This window comes from Pholcus phalangioides, unplaced genomic scaffold (assembly GCF_987345545.1).
Source record: "Pholcus phalangioides strain wild (caught in Gottingen) unplaced genomic scaffold, Ppha-v1.0 ptg000009l_1, whole genome shotgun sequence".
NCBI lineage: Eukaryota > Metazoa > Arthropoda > Arachnida > Araneae > Pholcidae > Pholcus > Pholcus phalangioides.
The window spans coordinates 31,196,002-31,223,589 of record NW_028301602.1 but is presented as its reverse complement, the minus strand read 5'-3'; the positions used below and the strand labels follow the sequence as shown (position 1 = coordinate 31,223,589).

Below are 27,588 nucleotides of genomic sequence, written 5' to 3'. Positions count from 1 at the left end.
ACTGTGTCTATCCTACAGATTTAACTTTTCTGTTATTTGTTTTGGGAGGTGGGAGAGGGGGGGGGGGAGGGGCTTACGACACAGAGGGAGCACATCTCTTAAGGGAAAATCAGTTAGGATTGTTCCTTGCGATGGTCCTCAGTAAACATAACGCTGAGGCACTCAAGTTGTCGGGCTAATGTACTTTCTGGTGCCGCTCTAAGGACTAGAATCTCTTTTTAAACATGGTGACGTCTGTCGCAGGGTTGGACAAATAACCAAAATTTCACATGCTTGAATCAATATTTCATATGCTATGGTAATAAAAATACATGCCCGGTGAAAAATTTTATATTTCCCGGGCATGTCGGGCAAAAGTTTTGTCCACCTCTGGCTTGCGGAAAATTAAATACTGGAACTATATCTAATATCGGCTGACTATCGCCTCGTAGTTTCGTACTCGTTTCAACTCGTAGGATCTGTACTGTCGGGATTGCAAGGTCTTGTCTTCGGAAGAAATGCACCATATGACTTCACGAGCTCGGTAAAAAGGTGCAAATCAAGCTTTACCTGTTCCATTTATTCACATTGATAAAATAAAAAACCAGCTCTCTGTAGCATCGTTAGTCTCCTGCCGTGTGGCTAATGTTTTTATTAATTTTCATCCATGGCCACCTCAAAATATTCAAGGGGCCCCTTCAAGAATTAAAAACCATTGGTCCTTGTCACCAACACATATAATCAGAGGCGCACGCAGAACCCATTTTTGGTGAGACACTTGGTGGGACATGGACAGAGAAAGGCTTAGCCCTTTAAGCGGCAGAGCTGAAATCACTGAACTCCATATGAAATGCCGCATCTTTAAGCAACTAAGAATGATTTCAGCAGGTGCCAACTAAGGGGTATAGGGAAAAGTGTTCTGTTGGGGAATCAACTTTACAAATTATACGGGATTGTCGATGTTAAAATAATTAGCCTTCAGAAAGGTGAGATATCTCGTCAATGCAGATTAAAGAGTTAAAGAGGAAATTGAAAAAAATTATGTTCTTAACTTTTATTAAGAGTACTATTTTAAATCAGGGGAAGTTGATTAAAATGTGAATAAAATTCTTAATTTTTGCTATAAACTGACTCATTTTTAATTTCTCTCTGGGAAAAAAACTGATCTTCGCAATTTGATCACAATTATTTTTAATTTCATTGTTTTGATTTTAATGAGTGGCTGACTGAGGAGGAGTAATTATTCCAGGAAGCTGCAGGCCTATCAAGTTTTCACTTCTCATTTTGAGCTGTCCTATACCGGACAAGACCTGTTAATTATGATTTTGTTAAACTTCCTCCATATACAGTGTCAACAGAAGTAAAGTTTAGTATAAACTTTGAGAGAGAGAGAGAGAGAGAGAGAGAGAGAGTTGTGTAACACTGTTTTTATAGTTATGCACAAAAAGAGTGATTCTCACAAACGTTGTTTTGCAGTACTTTATTGTATCGCACGGAAAAATATTCAAATTTTCCAATGTACATCAAAACTAAAAAAAGACACTGTCATACACAGACGTGAGAAGGAAAAAAAAAAGGAATGAATAAAAAAAACGAAAGTTAGAAACATAAATTGGCAAAAAAAATCTTGACCAGGGAATATTACCTTCTCGGATCAAGAAAGATTTCAAAATCAAATTAAATATACACCAAACTCTACTTGAGGGGAAATATAACATCACAAACGGACACGTAAAAAATGTAGTAAACACAGGACACAACAGGAGACTGCCAGCAGTAAGAGAAGGGAAATAAAAGTCAATTCCGTGATAGATTTTGATTCGTTGAAAACTCGATAAGGAAACAATTTTTATGGACGCAATTTCACGTAAATCGAATTCGAGAGGCTATTCGTAACGTCCATCAGCTCTTGCCAATGGAGTAGAAAAATCACATTAGCTGGATTTCCCCGCTTGTTTGACACGATATGTTCGTCCAGGGATCATACCGATATTGCTATGGAAGACTTTCGGCTTTTCTCTTTAGGTGAATGAGTTTGAATCCTCAAACATGTAACTACAAGTGATGTCTAAGACTTTGGTTCTTCTGGATTAACGAGCGGAATAGCGTCGGGACCGACACGGTCGTTTTTGTATCTATGCGATTCCATTGGCGATATCTTGATATAAGTAATTTTATTTTATCGATTTTTCTCAGTGAAATATTTGGATTGCGATGAAAAGAATCAGAATTGTCCGGAATGCCTCTTTGGGATATAACTTGTAACTTTTTCTTCATCCACTAATTTTACGCACCAGTCTTCGCTGAAGAACATAACGTCAATCAATTAATCTTTCTTGAAATTTTCTCTTCGATAAAATATGTGGAATCAGCTCTTGGTTTTATATAAGACTACTTACACTCAAACTTCAATCTCATGCGTAACCACTTCCCTTATAGTTACTGGCAGAAAATCCACTGCTAGGCCATCCGCCACCTTTGGAGTTTCCTAAGCTTGATGATGGCCAGACTGCGCTTCCAATATTGCCTCCTTTGCCGGAACTAATGTAAGAGCTCTCCCAGGCACCATGGTCACCTGCACCTCCGGCATCACCGTACCCGCTCTGGATGCCGTATCCACCGCCCCCGCCGTATCCGATTCCAGTGCCACCGCCGTATCCGCCGCTGGAACCTCCGCCTCCATATCCACCGCTAGAAGCTCCGCCGCCGTATCCCCCGCTGGAAGCCAGTCCGCCATATCCACCGCTGGAAGCTCCTACGCTGTAACCACCTCCACCGCCGTATCCACCTCCTGCACCGCCGCCGTAACCACCACCGGCGCCACCTCCGTATCCGCCGCCTCCACCTCCTCCTCCTCCTCCGCCTCCATAACCACCATTCCATCCTCCGTCATCACCTTTTTCTCCACCTTGACTGTATCCTCCACCAGCGCCGCCCCCGCCATCTTCCCAGCCGCCTTGGTCTCCACCTGCTCCATAGGAATCGTGGCCACCGGAGTCACTACCATAGTCGCCAGCACCACCCGATGTTTGGCTGTTAGATTCCCAGCCTTGGAATCCACCACTAGATCCTTTGCCACCGCCGTATCCACCTCCACCACCGTAACCTCCTCCGCCTCCTCCTCCACCACCGTAACCTCCTCCGCTTCCTCCTCCACCACCGTAACCTCCTCCGCCGCCTCCTCCTCCACCGCCATAACCTCCACCGTGGCCACCGTCATCTGTCCATCCTTCGCCACTCTGGCCGCCGTAAGATGGCTTCTTGATGTAAACCCTGAAATGAGATGGGGGAAAAAGAAAGAGTAAATACCACGTAATGTTCACGGAGTGTGTACATGAATAAAACCAAAACAAACAAACAAATAAAATTAAAAACACAATGACCACACATGGAAATTTTCTCCTTTTCTCCTAGATGTTACCGACGTACACTAAACGCGGACAAAAATCTAGACCTTCAGTAAAATCTAACGTAATAGCCCGTGTGACTTTCCCTTTTAAATTTTACATGTTGAAATTCTCATCGGAATGTACGGGCAAGTACACATTTTTGCACCCTCATGTAATGTAGAAGAAACATTCCAAGGTTGAATTCGGCGCTCCCCTCCAGTCCGGTGCCGGGGCACCAAACCCTACAGCTCCCCCAGTTGCAGTCTGGCAATGTATGTTCTAAAATTGGTAAATGGGTCCCTTATTGACAATCGACGAAAATTCATTTCAGTGGCCGTGAAGCGATTTTTATTTCGCTGCACGGGTTTTCTCAATATTGGCCTACTGGAAGCATTAAAGAAATGACAAACCATTGTAAAGGGATGAGCATGTTTGAAACGCATTGTTTGCGAACCACGTTAACTCAAAGTAAACATTCTGAAAGTCATTGTTGCGGCCCACGAACCATTAATGCCCAAAAGATTTTTTTCCCAGTTTGGGCGTTTGCCCAGCTCTGGCGAACTTTTAAAGTAGCCTATCGTTCATGTCGGCCCCTGTTTCGTATGTATGCTAAATTTGGTCAGATCAGTTTTATATTTTTTTCAGATGCAAATTTTTTCAAATCCTTTGATTATGAATACGTTTGTCTTCACTGCCAATCAATGGGGAGAGTATCAACGAGTATAGTGTCCATACAGTGTAATTCTATATTGTTAGACTGAGTTATCATTGTTATACATTTTATTTTGCAGCATTCTACAAAGTTTACATTATCCAACTGAATTTTCATAAATACATTGGGTTTTCATTGCTGCATTAAGTTTTGATTGATACGCTGAACTTTCATTGTTACAGTGAATTTCTATTGCCGCACTTAATTTAGCTGAGTTTTCATTGTCAAATTAAATTTTGTATTGTTAAACAGAGCTTTATTGTTAGATTCATTTTCATTTTTGAACTGAATTTTATATTGTTAGATCAAGTTTTTATTATCAGTTGCCATTATTAGTTGCCATTTTGTATTGTTATACTAAGCTTTCATTATGAAAATGAGGTTGCCATTATTATCCTGAATTCCCATTGCTATACTGAATTCCGTACTGTTAAACTGAGTTTTTGTTGTCATACCCACTTATCATTGTTGAACTGAATTTTGCATTGTCGAACTGGGTTTTCACTCTTAGACTCTCTTCGCTGTTGTATTGAATTTTGAATTCAATTCAAAAATCTTCTTTTTTTTGAACTTAGTTTTCATTTTTGCATTGAGTTTTCATTGCTACTCTGAATTTTGATTGTGACCCTGAATTTTAATTTTCACAATGATTTTTTTTTGTTGGACTGAATTTTGTGTAGTTTTAACAACTGAGTTTTTATTGTTAAATTGGATTTTTATTGTTACAGCGGATTTTCATGGTTACAGCGGATTTTCATTGTTACATCGGATTTTCATTGCTACACCGAATTTTCATTGTTAGACTGAATTTAGTATCATTGCACTGAATTCTTATTGTTGGATCGAATTTTTACCATTAAACCGAGATTTCATTGTCAGCTTAAGACTGTTTTCTGATTACAATGTTCAAAGAATTCTTGTGCACATGATGAAGCCAAGATCAACGTGGGCAAACATATCGTTGATTCAAATCACTGGTTTATGTCATAATTGCTATTTCCCTCTTTATCTGTTGATGTCTTAGATAATGTTTTTGTTCCTTTTAACGTGCGGGGTCGTTCGTAACGGAACTAGCAAAGCAAAGCGCGTGGTCGTGCAGCATGAAACAACTTTTGTTGAATACTTAATGCGAAACTGATCCTAAACTAGTAGTAGCTTCTCCCTCGTTTCTGTAAGATATCAAGTGGCACCTTTCCTTTGAGGCTCAGCAGGAATCTGACACACACACACACACACAGAGGAAAAACATGCGAAAGAAGTGTGTCACCAAGGGCTTCATCAAGGTATTCTCTTCTTTTTGAAGGACAAGGTCAGAGTCAGAGTTGAACCAACCCTGCCACAACCTTAAAAAGTGGAAGGAGGACACGCCAGTCTTTTTATTCAGATCGCGTACGAGCGCGCGCGCTTATTATCAAAGGAAATATAGTAGTAGGTATATATTATGTACTTACTCATTATGCCATTGAAAAGGGAACAGAATTAGTGAGGTAGAGAAGAGATCATAACAAATATCTATTTTAATATGGATTCCTACCATAATGATTACTAGTTTTTCGGCTAAATATTTGCATTTTGTTTATTCAATGTCTTCGTTTTTGCTTCTATATATTAGGATAAAAAAAATTACATGATGGAAGTTGTCTGAATGAGGTTCGTAGGAAAACATTTTCAGTTCAAGTAATCTGTGAAACTAATTTTTTGAAATTTAGAATTCTGTAATTATCTGATTCCGATTCTACACTTGACATAATCTAGGACTGTTAAACGCTTTATCGACTTAACGTGTAAAGGTTGTGATTCATCGTCGGAAATTACAATGGTACCTCGGCTAAAGAAGATGATTCGTTCTGGAATCACGTTAAGCAATCAAGTCGAAACGTGATTTCCCGTTGTCTTCTATAGAAAATCGTTTGATTCGTTCCAGGTTCGGCCCAAAATTTAGGGATAAGTTTTTTAAAACAACATGGAACGCTATAAGAAAGGCAAAAACTGATTGAAAGCTAAAATGAAAAGCTTCAAAATCGGATAAATGAGAATCCACAGGAAGATGAAAGATGATCTTTTTATTTTACACTATTGTACACAACTTACACCAACTTAGTCTACTGAAGTTGGTGTTTTGCTCAGCGCTCATTTCTGTGTCTGATACATGTAGAGATGATTTCTAGACTATCTAGATTGTCCAGTTTGATGCTTAGTCTTCTTACAGTGAAAGAAAACACGCTATGAAAACTTTGGCTCTTTTTTTTTCGATGCATTTTCTGTTAGCTGGATCTTTCATTTCAAATGAAATGATTCAAAAAACTTCAGAAACAGAAATGTAGGTACATCTAGAAAGATTTTATGAGGTGAACATGAGTTAATGGGGCTCAAGTGACAGTAATTCTGATGATTATTGGTGCGAAAATTCAGCTCACGACGTGGATATTTTATGTTAGTGCGTGTATTCATAACATCGGAAATATTCGTTAGCTGAATCTGTATTAACTAGAAGAAGCAGAAAAATTACGAAAAAGTCTTCGTTAGCCGGAAAATTCATAAGCGGTGTTTGTTAGCCGAAGTATCACTATAATTTGATATTTTCCCTGCTGTTTGACTCGAAGACTCACATCTTTAATTAGTTTATACATAGAGATAAATAGATATATACAAGTATAAAGATTACGTAGGATGTTCCACTAAGAGTGTCCTAAATGAATAAAAATTATATAGTTGTGGTTATAAAAATGAAACAAAATGGGATAAATATCAGAAAAAATAGAACTGAGCTTTGATAGTTCACTCCCATAAACTGATAAGTAATCAAACGAATTTTAAAAATTAAAAATGTTTTACGGCCTTCTTGGTAACATAAGTTTCTCTAAATTACAACTGAAAAAAAATTATTCAGTAATATTTGAAAGAAAATTCATTAAGATATCTTCTGTTATATAATCCTGTATTTTTCATGTTTTATCGATGTCGTGAAATTTTCTATGTTATTTCAGTACGCGTGAAAAGTGGCAAGAATAAATAATTTCGATAGATTAGATAATCTCAAAGAATTTTCATTCAAAAAACTTACGGGTTAATTTCTTTCTGTACAACAGAAATAGGTTAATTCTATTTTTTAGTTTAGAAATCTTTTACATATATCACTGTTTATTACTATTTTACGGAGATCACCTCGGTTTTCTCGCAGTCAGATTTCCCTCTTTTTCAGATATTTTTAAAATTTTACTTCAATTAGAACCAGTTCTAGAACTTTTATTCCTTTCGGACACTTTCTTTGAAACACCCGGTAGAGAGATTATTAGAAACATTTCTAGCACGACGATCGGTTCCAAGATCAGTGGTTCTTCAACAAGAGTGCGTGTACATCTGTTGGTACAAGGAAAAAATCTTAGAGGGTTGTAAAATGAAAAATATTCTATGCGAAATTCGCGACCTTCTCTCAATTATATAACTAGGGAAATTCACCCAAATAACAATCGAAAGATAATTTATTAAGATCTCTATGGTTGAAAAACTTCTGATTTTTTTTGTAACTTCTCGCGTTTTTTCAATTTCTTGAAATTTTTGAGACTCGGATATTTTAGCACTTGAGAAATGGCAAAAATATTGAATTTTACTCGATAGTTTTGTTTAATTCGAATTCTATGGGATAATTTCTGCCGTTACAATCAAGAGAGGCACACATTTTACCAATCGACATCTTTTTCTTTTGACTTGGGGGGTCGTATAATTTTTTTAAAAATTTTTATATTTCCCTAATTATTATTTTACGGAGGTAGGTCTGCTATACCAGAAGTTGAAAATTTCCATCTTTTTCTACTATCTTTTGAAAATTTTAGTATTCTATATTCCTGTAGTACACTTTTCGTAAAACACTCGGTGAGATTATTTAGATATATTTGTAGATGTGCCGACTATATACGTTAGATATGCCTAGATTAGTGTTTCTTTGCAAGGATTGCGTGCACTTCTGTTGGTACGAGAAAATATTTTAAGGGATAAAAATTAAATTCTATCGTACTGACTCTTTCTACTCGAAAATACTATAATTTAATATCGATATTCAGGGAGAAAAATTATTAAAAAAAAGTGATTTGAATTTCATTAAGAGGAAATATTGATTGGAAAATTAATAAAAAATGAGCATATTCTAAAAGAATAAATTATAAAAAAATTAATTTTTTAAAATGATGAAAATTTTTAGCGATGGAATCCGGTTCTAGTCTTCAATCAGTTGCAACAACCGACATCTCAGATGGCCTACCATTTTCATTGATGCCTAATTTTCAAGGATTAACTAACCGTGAGAAATATGATCAGATAACTGACTAATGCAATTGATGACATACATACTCTTCCTACCAATCAGGTGACAAGCACAATATCAGCTGGATATTGTACTTGTCATACTTGTGACAAGTTGGTTGGTCCAGTCCCGTCACGATTAAAATATTCATGTTCACTGTTTTCTATCAGTGAAATTACCAGTCAAGAATGATGAAGTTTTCAAGAATGAATTGAATACAGAAGTGCGAAAGCGTTTTAGCTTAATACTGGACAACCAAAGAAATTTATTCTCGTATGGAAACGCATATCAATGAGCCTATACTGTAAAGGATGGGTCTTTAACATTTTCCAAGTCTCGAGCATCATCTATAACCCCATCAATAAATGAAAAGCACTCGTATAACATCTTTCCCGCACACTCAAATTAAAATGTAATTTCATTCCTTGGAGAGGTGTTTAATCGTAGTGTCCACGAGTCCCTATGAGTACAAAATCACTTTTAGTAATCGAACGTTTTTGGGTCTTCAGTAGGCTCCGTGGTGCTCGCGAGCAGAGCATTGAAAGTGTCTATAGTCTAGAACGATCCGAAGAATGCTCAGAACTACACGTACGCGCGTACGTACGAATAATTAGTATTCAGATCGCAACAGGAAAACAAAAACAAAAGTAGATCATTCGAACTACGGTCACTCAAAATAACATCGAAGACAATACAAGAAACTTAAAAACAAGAGTGGCATAAAATTAGAATACTAGAACAAAAAGGACTCGTGCATGTACGAGCCGAACAAAGAAAAAAAAAAATGAAATCGATGTATTAACATGATTTGAACAGCACATGGACCTCTCCAAAAACTATGTTTTTTTTTATATTCCACCGAGACAAAAATGATGGCCGTCTCTCTTGTTTTGTTTTCCATTAATCATATTGTGTTCGATGCACTAAAAAATTGCTCTACGGAGAGAGAAAAGAAAAGACTTTTTTTCTTTTTATTTTCTCTCACCGGGCGGCGTAGCTCACGAATTCTTTAAGGCCTCGGTAATTCAAGGGCCCTGTGATTTGTAGCATAGGCGTGACTAGAGCGGTAAAGTTCAAAAATATAAGGATCTGTACTTTTTTTTTTCTCCTTGTGTTTGAAAACGTGAATTTCATTCAACCGAACATTATACATGAGTAGATGGGTGGTTTGTGTGTGCTTGCCTTTCTTTTTCTTGCTGCTCTTATTCTATATTTTGAAGCTGAATATAGAAAGCAAAGCAAAAAGCGAAATAGGCCAACGATTGGAAGATCAAATCGATAATTCTTTATGGGAGAGAAAAACTGGCACTTTCTTATTCTTGTTTTCGAAGATTTGTTCTTCAGATCAGAGGTCTAGTGTTTTATCGCGTGAGGAACCCTTGATGGTTACAAGACGGCACAATGGAATCCAAACGTGAATATTTCTCAAATACAGTTGAACCTCTCTTTAACCAACCTTCTTTAAATCAGATCTTTCTCTAAAATCAACCCTTAACAATTTTACTACTCTATGCGTGTATAGTACTGATATTTTTCACTAAACGCTAACTTTGGCCATATCGCTATATTGCAATTTACTGTCATTATATTCCCTGGACGGATCATGGTGATCCCTTGGGAATAGGCGAGGCCACGTTATAAAGAAAGAATGAGATGGGGTAGAAATGAAGGCGAAGGCGCCATCTATCGATGACCCCTTAAGCTCGTTAGGGAAAATATCTATATTCTCCTTCGGGTTTGAACCTGGGCCCATGAAAGCAACATTCACGGTGGGTGGCAGACGAGTATCTCACCACCACGCCAAACAGGAGCTTACGTCGATGATAGTGATTCCTAACATTTAAGTGTCTTGAAGCACATGTGTTTGTTTCTCACTACTACTACTACTACTAGTAAACCACACATGCACCCCGTCCACATTCCTCTTTGGAATTTCTAACGAATTGGTACGCGTTGGAATGTGCGTGCACAAGTTGCGAACCTAAGGTGAAGTTTGTTATTGTGTAATGTTTGTTTTGTGTAATGCTGCCATCTATCACCATTTTTTCTAACTATGAGTAGAGTGCAATGATTGAATAATTGTACCGTTGTAGGCCTGTTGCTCTCTGTAGCGAGACTCTTTAAATGAGTGGGGGAGGTTTTCACGATGACTGCCCTCACAAATGTCCATACTTAGTGGTCAGTCAAAAACAACTACTTCGGAATTTGTTCGTCATTCCTATCACTAAAGAAAAGTGTTATAGGTGACATGCTGCAAGAGTGCTACGTGTTGAGGACCGCTTATGTATAGTCATTCATTTGGTGTACCAGGCAATAAACATAATTTCTTCACTGGTGATACACGGCCCGCCCCGCTTAAACGGACAAAATCCTCCAGCACCAAAATTTCTTCCATAGAGACAATGTTCCCCGCTTAATATGACAATTTCAATGACTTTTGCCCCGCTTAATCGAATATTACGCTTCACACGTCAACTGCTAATACACATCAACCACTATGCACAATTTTTTTTATTAAACTAATGAAATATATAATTTTTATATATATATTTGACTTATTTAATTTTTATATATATATACGTATTTTATTACATTTTTCATGTATATTATTACATTATAATTCATGTATTTTGTTTAAAATATATAATTTTACTTTTGTTCTATGTTGAGCCAATAGGGGACGCTAACTCTCCTAATGAAAAGTAAAAATCTTAGGTACCGTGATCATTGATCATTATAATTGAATATAATTTTCATTTCATTTTTGATGTCTGATTTATTCGAGAATCTTCACCAATCTTGGTCTTTCATCAGTTTTTATTCTAACCTTGTAAAATGACAATTGAATTGTTTCCCTCATAATCGGATATTGTGTGCTCTGGAATCGTTGATATCCGATTAAGCGGGGGCTGACTGTATCCGGTTAATTTTAAAATCATATTTATTTATGCAATATTTGCCTAAAAAGCACCCAGCAATTCTCCCGTAATTGGTTTTTGTACTGGTTTAAGTCTATCTCTATTCACGTAAACACGAAAATTCCACGTTTGCTATTTTAACTTTGAAATATGGAAGGCAGATGGCAGCGCCACTAGAACGTGAAACACGCTTTATTCTGAAAATATAAATGCGTTAGAGACACACATTGCAGAACACACATGTTCCGACCTGTACCGATTGGTAGAAATCCCCAAGAAGGATGTTTATGATGTGCATGTACGGTTAAGTAGTAGCCTATCTCTCTATAAATCTGCTAAACCCCACTTCCAGGTAGGCCGCACGATAGAGATTTTACTGAACCAGGTTGTCATAAGTGTCGTCTTCAGAGGAAAAAAAAAATATTTTTAACCACTAATCACACGCTGATCGAGGATCCCGCTTGGGTTGGATCCTCAACAGTCACTGTTGGTCGGAAGGCCACAGATTTAAATTTCAGGAAGCGAGAGTTTTTCAAAAAGTCCACAGCTGATTTAGATTTCTATGAAAAGGAACATATTATTCGGGCCTTTAAAAATACACTAGTAAACGACAATAAATTAACACCACCGAACGCAATACCATGGCTTAGATTCATTACGAGCGGGAATTCTAACAAAATTCGAATAGACCAGTCGGGTAGCATCCAATCAGGACGCTGCATTAGTCTTACATGCAAGCTCGCAGTTTCATTCTGACCACGACGTTTGAAATGAACAGACGTATATTTTTTCCGCCGAGCACGAGAGTTAAGATTTGTTATCCAACCCAAGTGGGTGATTATTGGTTAATTTTTTTTTCATCTGAAGACAGCATCCATTGTGTGTCGAAATGCATTAGGGGGGGGGGGGTTGTATTTTTCGTATATTTGCCTTTTTCGTTGGTGACTTACCAATATTTTTTTTGAAATATACTTAATTTTTTTCCTCTTCAAGCACTTTTTCTGAATTCCGTCCTCGTCGAGTTCAGCTTGTTTTGGAAGCAAAGAAATCGATATGTCTGGTTTTTGACAACATTATATTTCATATAAATTTTTTTTGAAAGAAACAAAATAATTAGATAATACGATGTTCGGTTTTGTGTATTAGATGTGATATACTTCATATTCATCAAATCTTTTTTCGGAAATAGGGATTGTTATTGCAAAATCTGGAATGTTTTATACAAAACAACTCTGTGGACGGAGGCTTTGTTTCCTCGTTTCCCGCCACAGTGGAGGCGTTGTGTATATTTTGCATGCATTGTGTATTTAGATCATTTGAATCTTTCACCTCAACATGCTAAACTCATCTTCTTTCTTGCCCCACAAGTCTTCTCACTTCTTTTGAAATCCCAAGCTGCGGTCTCCAGCCCTTACGTGCACGTGCAATTTTTCTCCCTGGTCATTGGGCTCAGCTATACATTTTAGTCTAATGACTTGTACGGTACATAGACTTGATGGCTGTCTCCATAGGGAGAACGACGCGAGTAATTCGATACTTGCGAGCAAGGGGGGCCACTACCATTAATCTTTGCTAATTTTTCCGACACAATCCGGCCTCTTTTGAGGTAACGGAAGTAAGTTGCTTTGCATCAGTCCGGGGTTATGAGTGGTTCTATCTACCTACCTACAAAACAACTCACCCTAGGAAAGGGTTTGGTCGCTCAGAGCGTGACGATATCTATCTTGGTCACACAAAGCACGTTTTTTCCTTAATCGCTCAGAGCACGGTCGCTCAGTGAACGTAACCCCACGAATCATCAGTTGGAAACCTATCTATTCTGAAATCCTCTGCCTATAATGGGACCAAATGATGCTTGTGGTCAGTTCAGAGTTCTGATCCGAAAGTAGAAAGAAGACATAGCATATAACTAGAGTCTAACCCGGAACCGTAGAGCCATTTATCATTTATACAAAGTTTCAATCTAAAATTAACGCGATTCGTATGAGTATCATTAGCCATCAATGTACTCAATAACCACCAATTCACGGTATCCGAAATTATCAATCAAATAAGAGCGATTGTTTCTTAATGACTATTTGGTGTCACCGAATATCTTATATTAGATCTTTGAGGTAAAACCGAGATATTATTTATCGATGACATCATCTGACATGCTTTTAATAATCTGATGCCTCATAACGACAATTTCTGGGAATCATCACCATCGTGACATCAATACCTAAAAGATGAAGCAGAAATAATCGATAGCCTTGTTCCTTTTTATTTTTGTTTACTGAAGTAAAGAAAACTCTTTTTGAAACTTTCTTGTTATTATATATAAGTTCTCTTTTTTTGCATATACGCTATACCTTCTTAATCAGTTAATAAGTAACATTTCGCGGATGACATAAAATGATAATATTATGATAATAGTAATTAGACTGCAGACACGTCGAGACGCTATTTAACTCGTTAACGACATTGAGGACGACAACTCAGACTGGTTATTAATATGGTTTTTTTAATCTCTTTTAGAAATGTTACATTATGGTAGTGCAATTGGGACGTTTCCAATATACTCTTATTTCTCAGAAATGATCGATGGAAACCATGTTAGTTTCATGAGGCTACTAGTGAAGCTTATCTGCATAATAAAGGTATAGAAAGGACGCTACAAAGTACACCAATACACCGAGTGTTCACTGATTTGCGGCTTCGTTGGTTCAACCCTTAAACGAATTAAAATTATGAATATTGTCACAGGAACCACCGTAGAAAAAGCATTATCAGCTGAATCCTCCGATCAGCTTTTAACCCCGAGCGTCCAACCTCTTCTTCAGATTGCAACCGTCTGAGTTCTGTGTATTATAGGGGGTTCTTAACCTTTTATTTTATGTTCAGCATATAATAATGTAAGAACAATAAATTAATTTTTTTTCGCACTCAACCTCACGAAACTTCTGAAACCTTTCCACGAACCCCTGGTTAAAATCCACTGGCCAATTACACTGAAGTGCCAATAGCCATGGGATACCTCTTAATATTGCTGCACTTCGCCGGGTAAAAAGAGGTCCCACACGATATTAAAAAGTTTCCTATGACTTTTGGCACTTCAGTGTATTTCCTTCAGTCTGTTGTTCAATCTTTGCACGAAGCATCCTGCGTACCATCGAGCTGGTGTGGACATTGAGATTCCGCTATCGTGTTGCTATAATTTTGGTTTGTCATGTCATATGAGCCGTGTTTTCTGCCATCTTCCGTGCGCCTTTGCAGTTCTGCATCTCTGCGTGACTGTACCATTCATTTACAAGTTTGTGTATCACCACACAAGGACGGAAGTACCCAGCGAATGCTGCAATTAAAAAGTCTCCTCACAGAGAGCAATCAGGCCTGAAACATTCAAAACTACACGCATAATAGGAACAGGCAAAAATAAACTGCAAAGCTGTTTGCTTCAGAATTCGAAAGACTGATGGCAGCGCTAATTAGACATCGTACAGACATTATTCAGAAACCAATTTCATGTTAGGGGGGGGGGTACAGAATACATACAAAACTCATCCCAACGTGCCATTCATTGAAAGTTCCTCAGAGAAATGCTTACGAGGTGCATATACAATTAAGTAGTAGAAAATGCTGCTTAGTCATAGCCTCCACAAAGAGAAGGTTGACAAAGTTCCGGTCTGGATCTCTGAGTATCATCTACCCTGTATATTTTTAATGTTTTTACACTATAAATTTACCGGAGAATGTGGATATGAGTGGTCTGCCGAAAATCCGAGCTTAAGAGCTCCGCGCAAGGATGTGGAGACGTGAATATTGGTTAGTGATGAAACCTGTGTTGAGAACCCGCAATCATGTCCTTCTTTGGACTGACGCCAATTCCTTATCGACTCACATTTTTACGTGTACTAACTATCAGCTATATGCTTATTCTGGAACGGCTGCCAGCAACTTGAGTAGCCAAATAACCTAGAGCCTAGGCCGCAGCTGCAGTCATCCAGACCCGTCTTGACGCATGGGTCCACCCAGGCAGGACACGGAACCTCATGAGCGTAAGGGGCCTCCACAATAACAAGATCTGAGATAAAATCTTCGAGAATAAGTTTGTGAATTGGTAGGCTGTTATTCCTAACCAGGTAGGGAGCCTCAGAACCACTTTTCCCGGGGGCCTACGATGCTGTTAAAATGACCCTGCAGCTATTCACTGCAGTTGGGAGAGATGGTCGTAATTCAGTGAGCACCGAATGCGCATAACATAAATGTAGAGTAATATAATTACAAAAAAAAAAAAAAAAAATTGAAATACTATAATTATTTTAAAACACCTCGAACATTTAAAATACAAATATTAAAATGACACCAAATACGATGATATTGTTTTAAATTAAAACTATCTACGTCATATACGTATATTTACATACTTTCATATATGTATACTTTCATGTAAAGAACAAAGCCCAAGACAGAAATGAGTGGTGGCAGCTCAACATGGGGGCGAACCAGTCTTAGGACTGATGTTCCATTGACAATGATGATATGAAAATCATTAAAATGTTTTAAAACCATTTATTAAAAATTATACTGCATACACGATATAAAAATGCATTTAAAATGCAATATTTATACGTCTTGTAACAAAATTAATAATTTCATATGATTTTTCCGAAATCAGGATATTCATTTAGATTCCAGTTATGTTAATGAGAAATAAGCATTCCTTTAGCGCATATAATATGAATATAAAACTACGTATTTACCTACTTAAAACTCTATATTTTTTAATATTTTTTTGAAATGCATAAATTTAGATTTTTTTTCTAAGAATTTACACGAGATTTATGTATTTCAGATTTTGTTCTTTATGCGGATATGCCGACCTTAATCTTAGGTTTAACAATTTTTTTTACATATACATTATAAACTTTTGATGTTCAACGAGCGAAGAATTGTTCAAGTTATGTTCTAACGTCACGGTCTGATCGACATTCAAATAACTCGTTTTGTATAATTTACATAATTTTCGTGTTTCGTCTCTGTTATTTAAACAAATATTTCAGAACAATTCCGAGGCAAAAGAGTTGAATACGGATGTGATTTGTTTTTACCTTGAAGCATGTCTTCTTCATGAATTTTGGAATAGTTCTCTGATTTGGACAAATTGGTGATATTAACATGGTATAATCGAGACATTTTTTGTCGCGAGATAAAGAGATCTGCCGCAGAGGAATTTTGTTATCAGCATAACATCTTCAGTGGAGACGAGAGAAATGTCGGCCGTTCGAACGTTGGTGCACAAATTACGGGCCTGTGTGGATCAATTTGGCTCATTCGAAAGTTTTATCTGGACCGCAAAGAAATGGAAAGATATTTCTATGCATCAAAATATGATGTACATTTTGAATATGAATATGGATTAATGTCAACCAAGGATTACACACCGTTATAAATCACACCACGTATTATTGGATTAAAATGTATTTTATCAGTTCGCATTTCTTTTCATATTGGGCTCTCGAAAGAGGAATTCAGTACTTATATGGTTTGTAAGTGTGTGTGTCTATATTTTAAGCTGTTAAGATATGAGCGATGTTCGACTACGTGTCTGTTTCCATTGGAGATGCTGTCGCAGATGTGGAGAAAACGTTTAGAAATAAAAACTTCTCTGGAACAAAAGTATTTTTTTTTATCCCTAAATCAATTTTCAAATCAACCGTGAAAGCCCATATATATTATTTCACTTTTACATTCCAAACTTAAATTCATATTTCTAGTAATTTTATATCAAATTTCAATTTTTTTCTACTATATATAAAAATTATCCATACTGTATGTTATTTTAAATTTCCATTCCTTCGAGTTTACATTATTTTAAATTTGTATTTCTTCTACTTTATATTATTTTACATTTCCATTTATTCCAATTTATATTATTAAATTTACATTTCTTCCAAATTTCATTTACAATTTTTAATCTTTCTAATTATGTAATTTAATATTCAATTTTCATTTCTTCCTACTTTAAAACATTTAGAGAGAGAGAGAATTTCTATATTTCATTCACACACACATTTTACATTATCTTTTGAAAAAATTCTATTTTCTACCTACAAAATTTTAAACTTTTATAATTTCGTTTCAAATTTTTGATTCTTCCAATTTTATAATTTTACTTCAAATTTTCACTTCTTCAGATTTAATTAGTATTTTAATTTATTTATTTCTTATTTGACTTTTAATTTCGATTTCTTCTAATTTCCTGCTCTTTTATCATATTTCTATCTTTTCCAATTTATATAATTAATCAAAATTTTTATGTTTTGATATATTATAATTATATTCTAAATTTATACTTTATAACAAACACATTTTAATTTTGTATTTCTATTTATCTTGATTGTTCATTATTTTAAATATGAACATATTTTTCATCTTAATTTTTTTTTCTCTCGAATGTTTTATTCGAAATAACTCAATTACATTATCAGTAAAAGCTGTTCATTATTCTTATAACACGAGTATTTTACAGCTGCCTATAATTCATTAATACATAGGAGATTCCACTTATCAATTCTAGAAAATACCTATGTATCATTCTTATGATATAATTAAAAAATTTCCATTCAGTCGGTCATTTTCACATCATGGATACAGCTCTATTTTCGCTAATCATCAACATGAAATAAATGAGCAAAAAGACGAAATGAAAAGGGTACGTTTCAAAATGGGAGACTCATATTTTCTTAAAATGATCTCAAGAAAATCATTCTTTTTAGGTCGAGGAAAGAAAACATATTGATGAAATGTTAACAAAAAACACATGATTCATTGATTCCATGCCTCAATAGTTTTCACTGAATTTTTTTTTAAGAGACTATTTCTGGTCTTTCCCTTTTTTGTGTTTTGTTCTATTTATATTCTTATCGATCTCAGACAAGTACATATATTGAATCACGTACAAAAACATACGTAAAACTATGGACGAAAATTTCTCTATTTCTATTTTGTTTTCCAGCTTTATTAATAGCGTTTTCCAATTTTCGTCTCTCTCTCTCTCTCACTCGCATCTTTGAAGACATTTTTCTTTGCTTGAGCCGTTCCACTTCTTGCAGCTGTCTGACCAACTTTTTTCCCTTGCATTTAAAAGCAAAGAGGTCATAAGATCTGGTAAGCTTCTCAAGAAAAGAAGAACTCATCCTACCACTAACTACATACGAGACTTGCTTGATCTTGACTCGTTTTGTTAGAGTACATCATCATCAACAGCTGAGTCTTGATGGACGCTTACACACTTAATGATGCTCTCTGAGCACGTCTCATCGTTCTGCGCTAATTCTGAACATTTTTCTTTTTTTTGTATTATTCAATGTGTTATAACTGAGCTTTTCAACTACTCAAGATATAACGGCCAATCTGCCAATCATATGGCTATAAATAAATATGATTTATCCAGTGTTTTTAGTCTTTTCTTTTTTAAAGAATTTATTATTTTTATCATATAAATTTATTACCAATCCATAACAAAAGACTGAAGTATTCTAAATATCGTATTTTTATCGCGAGCACCGCAGTCTAAAAACAATTATCGAACTTTGGTGCCGCAGCTCTACTGGATACAAAAATCAACCTTCTTATAATTACTGTGTAGTAGTATGTAAATATTTGTTGGAAAATGCTTGCTAAATGATCGAAATGAATTCTGCATAGTTGAAACGAAATTTAATAATCACAATTTCCTGTAGAAACTTCGCATTATGGTAATCGCTGCACTTGCGAAAAATTGCGTGATAACATCTGATGGAGCGCCGCAACCGAGAAAAATATCCTGATAAAATCTGAGATTAGTCACTTCGAAGGCAAAAATGCTTCTTTTTTGATAGTATGACTATTCATAATTTTCCATAAAGTTCCAAGCGGACTTTTGAGAAGATATCCTAAGAAATTTTTATCTCATACATATACATATATATGAAAATCCGCATGCCTCGGCGTTTAAATACGTGAAAGTCAAGTAGCTTGTTCTCTCTAGAAATTACAACATATACCGTATTTTCTTGAGTATAATCTATGAATTTGCACATTTTTACCCTTTATATCCTGATGGTATTTAAAGTACCAGATTAGATAATTTGTTTTGAACTAACTAATTGCTTCAAAACATTTTTTTATATTTTAATTAGAATTAAAATGGCCTACCAAATAATTTACTAGATAACTATTTATTATTATTACTATTATTACATGTGTATACTTTTATTTTAACTTATTATACTTTCTTATTGTTCCACTTTTTATATTGTCGGGTATAAAGGGTTAAAAACGCTAAGAATCTCTTAGTATGGGTTATATGCCGCAGTATTACCTGTAGCTTTTTCTAACAGGTCGGAATGGAAATGAATATTAAGGAAAATAAGTTTGTAAAAATATATACGGGGTATTCTGTTAATGAACCGACAAACTCAGAGGATTGTTAGTAGATATAAAGAGGAAAAAAAATTGCAATGGAACATGGTTTCGCAAACCAAGTTGAGAGGGTGAAAATCGCATGAGGGTTTTGATGTTACGCTGGAACGACAAAAGGTGCAATAACAACTCCAAAAAGACTTATTTGATTAATTATTACAAGATTTGATTAATTATTACAAGATTTGTTGGAAGTGACGGCCACTGACGTAATTGCAGTCTACAACGACGTAAAAACAACTCCCGGACGCGCTCGAAGATACCAGGTATGCTTACCACCACAATAGTGCCAATTTACGTCGTCCGCAGCGAGTGATCCTATCCATCAGTACAGCGTCATTTCGCATGACGCTGCTTACGTCAGAGCGATAAACTGACATCGACCTTTCGTCTCCTGTGGACTCAGAGCATGCATGCGTTTTTCGCGATTTTCACCCTCTAAAACGTGGTTTGCGACACCACGTTCATTGCAATTTTTGTTCCTCTTGATGCCCACTAACAACCCTCTGAGTTTGTTGGTCCATTAACAGAACACCTTGTGTAACTTTCTAAATACGAATCAAATATCATATCATCCCTCGCCCCTCCCACAAAATCATCACTATAACATTACCTTTTCCATTCTTTAATATTTCATTATTGATGAAAGATATTTGCATTCTGGATTATACGCAGATGTGGCTGAGAGTTATGCAATAAAAATTTTTTTGAAAGTAGCGAAATCTGCATCTGCGGATTACACGTAGGAAACTATGCTAGTTAATATTGATTGACGTAAGCATCACTTGTCCCAAAACTTACGTTTTAAAAACGTTAGAGCGTCAGCGGATAAACCAAAAAATACTGTAATAATTTTTACAACAGATTCTCAGCTTTATTAGAATTTTGAATTTTCTTAAAAAAATTTTCAGAAACCTTAAATAATTTAAGTATTAATAGTTAGGAATAAAATTAAGTGTATTACTTCTTTAACCGGCATAACGGAAATCACTAATTCCCCTGTAAAATGATATACCTTTTGCTTATGAAGACACTTTTATATTTTCTGCGGTTGCAAAGTAAGGGAAGATATGAAAATGTTTCACTGAGAAATATCGGATTTAGAAAATACACGTGTTTGCCGAGTGAGAGGATTGAGTACCGTTTCACAAAATGTATATTCTCGTTCTCACAGTGGACGTATAACATGTGCGGGAATCAGGGGTGGCTATTGGGCTGTGCGACCCATGCGGCCGCACGGCGCAACGCTCTAGGAGAAATAGAAATCCGAGTTGGAAGGGCGAAAAAACCTTTCTCGACGAAGGAAACGTAGACAAGGGGAACCAAAAAAGGTCCCGAAGGGAAGAGGAGGTTGTTTGGAGCCGTCCTTGTCATGGATAGTTGAAATGCAATAATGGCCACTGTTCAATGCACATAAAGCATTTTACACTTGAATAAAAATATCAAAAACAAAAAAAATGCTACTTACGGCACGGGTACTTCAATCTTCTTCTTGACGATGATTTGCTTGTACACAGGTACTTTGACGGGGTAATGGAAAGGCTTTGGTACTTTGATGACTTTGTGCACCGGCACAGGGATGTACTTAGGCACTTTAACCGGTATCGGTACTGGTACGGGTTTTGGTACTGGCACGGGTTTGTAGATAGGCACCGGTTCAGTCTTCAGCACCGGGAAAGGAACACCGATGGGTACCGCTTTCGGTACCGGTACGATCTTCGGCACGGGTATAGCTTTCGGGACGTTTACGATCTTCGGAATGGTTTTCACGACCGGGACCTTGAAAGGAACCGGCACGGGATGTGGCACGTGTACGGCTTTCGGTATCGGGATATACTTCGGTACCGGGTAGGGCTTCGGCACGGCGATTTTATGAAATACTGGAACTTCTTTGTGGACCACTTTGATGATGGGTTCCCTGTGGTGATAGTTCGTCCCTTCCGCTGCCATCGCCATAAAGGCAACGGACAAGATTGAGAAAAACCTCTTCATGCTCTTGTCCTGCAAATTGAGAAATATTTCAATTCAAACTGTCATTTATATCATCTATAAACTACATATACACATCGAATATACAGGGTGTTCCTAAAAGAATTGGCAGCATTTAAAAAACACTGTAAAACAACGCTTCAAAACGAGAAAGTAATTCTGGCAACGTATTAATGGGAAAGTACACAAAATTCGTGGCCGTCCTATCGTTAGTACAAATTCTCTTTGATAGATGGTGTTGTCTCCGAAAATTTGCTATTAATGTATAATGAAAATTATGTCGGAACACTAACAAAAACCATCAGGCGTAATAACATGCTATCACAGAACGGAGTTGGCATTTTGTGTAAATTGGCAACTGGAATGGCTACACGTATTGAGAAATGATAATTTTTCAAGTTTCATAAGTGTTTGCGATTTGTTTCTTTTTTGGTACAAAGCATCCTTCAAGTTTTACCAAAGAAAGAAACCTTAAGAAATAAAATCAGGCAAACAAGGTGACTATTCTATTCTTTTTCTAGGGGGTAGGGCCGTTTTGCGAGCATCATTGACCCCCAGGAGAATTGATTTTTCTAAGGCGCAGTATCTGACTAGAAACGCCTGTCTACCAGTTCACATGCTTAATTTCGAATATCTTAACCAGATCTCCTCATCTTAAGGCCCCATGGGACGTGCACAGGTGGGAAAATGCGTTAAGACGGAACTGTCTAAGGGGTGTTCAGAGCAGCGTTTGTAAACTATTTGTAAACCGGTCCAGGAAACCCCTTCAGACCATATCTTATTTCTGTGGTTCCTCAGTCAAAACCAACCCTCTCTCTAGCACTAAGGCTTCTTTTAATTTATTAAATTGATTTCTGAGTAAATTTACAGTGTTAAAAAATTTCAGAAATAGGGTAGATATCAGGACTCCCGGGCTAGATTCAAGCCAGCCTCACTCTTGTAGAAGTACTACGGGTAATTCTACTTGATTTTATATGTAGCCACAATTTTCCCCACCATATATCACTTGAATATTATACATATTCATTCACAAATGTGTTATTTTTCCTTCATAGTTCACTGTGGGCCGTTTATTCACCTGTGTCATGTTTCTCCTTCATTTGATCTTCACTAGTCGTTTCTTTAGAATACCCTAATCCTATTGGCTCTCAGCAAGGACGCGATTATCAAAACTTTCCTGTAGGAAATTGGCAATTCCGGCGCTACGATAAGTGGCTTTCCACCATGCCTGCATAAACCAAAATCTCACGTGATTCTCTCAATGCTGCATGGTAATTATACAGCAGTTGGATTTTGTGCTGACAATTTAGTGGGCCGTATCACATATCTGCTGTCAGAATTATTTTTCCAACGCATGGCGTTTTTCTGATATTTGTTTGAAAAAAACCGTCATTTCAGGACAACTCATAGATGAATCAAAAAGTAATTAGTCGTGACTCACGAAGCTTGCACTCGAGATACGTTTCTCACATTCTCGTCTCAGTGACCGGAACTAAGTTTCGAATACGGAACTAGCAGTAAATTTCATGGCGAAATGGTGAAAAAGATCATGGTTTAAAAAAAAAAAAAAAATAGATCAACGTAACTCGTAAATATATGCAGATACGCAATATTTTTCATCAAGATGAGCCGTAAAAACAAGCCCGTACTAATCTGTTTTTTAAACGCATTACAACATAAAAGATGCCGAAAGATCTAAATAGAAAATGAGATTCCTTGGCTCGTCGATCCGAACCGATCGAAGATTTACCGAATCGTCTTTCGTATGTGGGTGATCGGAGCAAAAATAACCTTACTTAATAACGTTCTTCTCCTTATTATTATTGCCCTATAGGGACGTCTGAAAGATTAAGTCTTATTATAAAAAGAGAAAAAAAAATTACGAAATGAAAAAAAATAAGAAAAGGTGAGTAAAGAAAGAACAGCAATTTCCTTCGCGAAGGTGTTGTTCCATATCTCAAGTCATGCACAAATGTTGCTTCTTTTATAGAGATTCCCGTCAAAACTCATCATCATGGATATGCTTGTATGAAACGCATTCACACGAAGTAAAATGTACGAAAACAGAAAGGAAAGATAGTTTCTGTTTGTTTCTTTCGTCATTTTTTTTAACAAGTGTGAAATGACCTTGATCAAACATGTCTACTGAGAAGTATATACAAAGAAAGAACATTAAAAATACCTGAAATATACAAGTATGTTTGGTCATTGTTTTTTTAAGTATACTATTTTTTATAGGAATAGAGCACAGAGAGGCACATGTCCACAACTAGGAAACCCAAGAAGGTCATGAGCTGATTTTTGAGCAGCTGCAACTGCACAAAATGTTGAAAAACTCTGGCCTATAGGCTTATTATGAACTCTAGGATAAAAATTGAAATATTTTATTTCATTAACCAGAATTATCTTTATTAACTGTAAAACTCTCAAACTTATGCTGGTAAATACACAGGCTAGCATAAATAAGAATGATTGATTGGATTTTGAAAGTTTATATTTTCAAAACTATTACGCATATTATAAATCAGTGATACATGAAAATCAAGAAGAATATTTCAAGTTTTTTTTTAATTTATAAATATTCGATGTCTGAACTTTTCTTAACACGACAGATATCAAATCTCTAAGCAATTTCATTACATACATTTCGCAGTTTCACATTGTCATTCTATACTATTATTTTGAAATTTGTGGCGAGCCGTAGTTTGCCTCCCTCCAGATTACATAATGTGTAATAGTTTTGCAAATATGAATTTTTAAAATCTGGTCATTTTCATTTATGATTAACCTGCACTTTGAAAAATTTAATAAATTTCAGGGAAAATTTTTGAATAAAATAATAATGCATTTTTAAAAATATATGGAGTGTAAAATTATATTTATAAAATGAATTGGTTTAAAAACGACAAAAACAATCAAAGCAAAGATATAAATAAAAAATTACAAGAAAATCGTATCACTAAAAAATATAGCAATGAATCTTTTATCCCTCACAGTTGCTTCGGTGCTTATGGGTGCCGTTTTCAGGGAGCAACGAAAGAGGTTCCATACAAGTCCGAAAACATGTGATGCAGTTCCGAAATAATTTTTGGTAATAAAAATACATTATTTGCTAGAACTCCATTGATTTTTCGTTCACTTTTTTGAATTAGGAATTGCTTAAGAAATCGAAACTAAATTCTTTCAACCCAAGTAATCAATTTAAAAATTTTTCTTTTTTTACCAGAAATTGAAATGATATTTTAGTTGAATACCAAATGGGAAAATATATATATTCCATCTTAAAATATTTTAAAAATTTCAGTTTTCTTATTCGAATTTTGAGTTGAAATTACGCATTGTGCGCAATTGAGACATCATAAAAAGAACTCGCTGATGACAGATAATTAAAAATAATAAATATTATTTGATTTTATGGGAATTATATTCAAATTATATGTATATATTATATTTTTTTTAAATATTCAAATTTTGCATTTTTATTTGTAATTTATATCTCTATTTTATGGGCACTGCCAATATGGAATAATAACTTTCTGTATTATTTTCTCCTATAGGTATTGGAATCAAAGTAGCACGAAAAAGATTGAAAAAATTATCCAGACAATAACATTGTATATAACGCTATTCGATGACTAGAACACGAACACGTTATCAATACGAATAATGCTATTGAGAGTTCTTTCATCTGATAATGGGGATGCGTTTTCATTTTTTTCCCCATATAATAGTGTTCGATAGGTCAGAAAATAGTAGAAAAAAAAATCCAATTGATTGGAGAAAATTGAATACGTAATGTCTCAATCCTCGGCACAAAGCGATACAAAAGAAAAAAAAAATTTCAAAAGAAGATGATTCCTAGTGATTATGATGATAAGCAGTTACTGTGAAAACAATATCGTTGCAGATTATCGCTACTGAAAAGGAATCGTCAAGCTGATAGAAATCGAAAGATGATATTTTTGTATTTTTCTCTTCGTGATCCATGATCTATGCGTTCGTTATCAAGTTTCAAATCAATAATCACCGGCGATCGAAAGTAGTCAATCATGTTAGTATGCTCGAATATACTATTCTTCTCGTTGAGATAAAAGAATGAAATAAAATGTATGAGGAATTACTGTATATATATCTAGTTGTAGATAGATGACATATTTTCACAATTATGCAGTTTAGTTTTCTTTGATTCGTAATAACCTGAGCTGTAAATAAATTTAGAGAATATTTCACTCGTATATGGGTCCGGATAGAAAGAATGTCCTTGACTAATTTTAAAGCTTGTCTATTAATTTTTTCCTACCATACACATAAGTGACATCATATACAAATCTATGAAACTTGGTATCTATCACTTTAATAGGGATTTATAATTAATTATTATTTTTCGACCCATATTTTTTCTCGGAATAAGCACTGCAGTTGAAAAGAAAAACTTAGTTTACGCAAGTTTAAGTGATAAAATTAATTTTTGATCAAAAGAGCAATATTTGAATTGTTTTCATTTACACGAAATACGAAGAACTGATACTAATGATAAATGATATGAGTGCGAATCCTTTTAATTTGCATTTTAATGAGCTGATACTTTTCCACGTACTATACAGTGGATTTTCTATATAAGAAATAGGGTACAAGGAATATTTTTACTAAATAAACGTTTCACCGCAAAAGTTTTCGTTATCGTTTCGGTAATTTACATACATTCAAAATTTTTTCTCCATAAAAATATTTCATATGAAACGAGTTTTTCGGTATGGACTGCGGTAAATGATTATTTTCACGTTTTCCTCTTATGAATTCTCTGAAAATTTTCTTTTTCAAAATAGAGATTCATTTCAGTGGTTTTCAAACTTTATATTCTCACATCGATCTTACATTTGATCTTATATATTGCCAATATCCTGCTGTACATTTAAAATAATGTGTACACGTATTTTACAAGTTATATATCGTCGGCGTTCAAGCAGAAGTCCCTAAGTTCAGTTTTATATTTTGTCAATTTAAACTTTTGATTAGTTATTAAAAATAGTAAAAACTATTTTGAAGATATTTAACTCCTACAGTAGGTTAAACTGATGTTTATATAACTGGATCGTGGTTCATAACTGTTCTATCATGAAATAATTAATTGGAAATTCTAATAAACTTCAGTAGTCCGTCAAAAAATTTAGTGGTAGTTTAAATTTAGGTTATACCTCTCTCTCTCTCATCACACCGGTAGGAAACCGCACACTCTAAACCTGCATTTTAATTTAAAATACAATTTATACGACTACTCTCACAAATAATTAAAACAAAACTCAATACATTGCAATAAAAAATTATATTATTCCTAAAATTCAAGAAGAAATCATATAAGAAAAACCTGATATCATTTAAATGGAGAAAAGTTTTTCAACATGCCAAAAAAAAAAATTCATATCAGGAATATGAATCCTTTAAAAGTCGTCAATTAAATTACAAGACTCTTGTTAAATTCGAAAAATTCAATGAAATTCGTTTAGAAAATTTGTACTTCAAAGTTTATTCGAGAAAATGTGCATGTGAACTTCTCTATCGGTTTAAAAAAACATATTAAATTATAAGTTCTATCAGAGTGAATAATGAAACTTGATGGACTTACCGATATTTTCCGTTGGAACTACACATAACAAGGAAAATTAAAACATATATCAAAAATGCGATGAGATCGAACAAAGAAAAAAAAAACAGTGATAATAACAAGCTTTATCCTGTTAGAGTGAGATTAGAGCAGAACGTTAGTATGTTGTGTATCTGAGAGGATAGGAAAGAAGGACACCTTTTAAATACTTGGACGAGTTTTGACCTAAATCTTTTCGGCTGTCAACCTTATTT

General features: G+C 35.3%; 1 protein-coding gene across 1 annotated transcript; it reads right to left on the bottom strand.

The window, feature by feature from the left end:
- Positions 1-1,444: 1,444 nt before the first annotated feature.
- On the bottom strand, positions 1,445-27,588 carry LOC149082804 (uncharacterized). Its single transcript, XM_089235966.1, has 3 exons — positions 27,356-27,588; positions 21,212-21,744; positions 1,445-3,252 (listed from the first exon to the last, which is right to left on the bottom strand). The coding sequence occupies exons 2-3, from the start codon at positions 21,733-21,735 to the stop codon at positions 2,394-2,396; spliced, it is 1,383 nt and encodes a 460-aa protein (XP_089092092.1). The 5' UTR covers positions 21,736-21,744; positions 27,356-27,588; the 3' UTR covers positions 1,445-2,393.

Coding starts and splice junctions, on each gene's coding strand:
- LOC149082804 (XM_089235966.1), bottom strand. CDS start 21,735: ATGAAGAGGTTTTTCTCAATCTTGTCCGTTGCCTTTATGGCGATGGCA. Junction 3,253..21,211: donor AAGATTGAAGTACCCGTGCC/GTAAGTAGCATT, acceptor ATCTCATTTCAG/GGTTTACATCAAGAAGCCAT.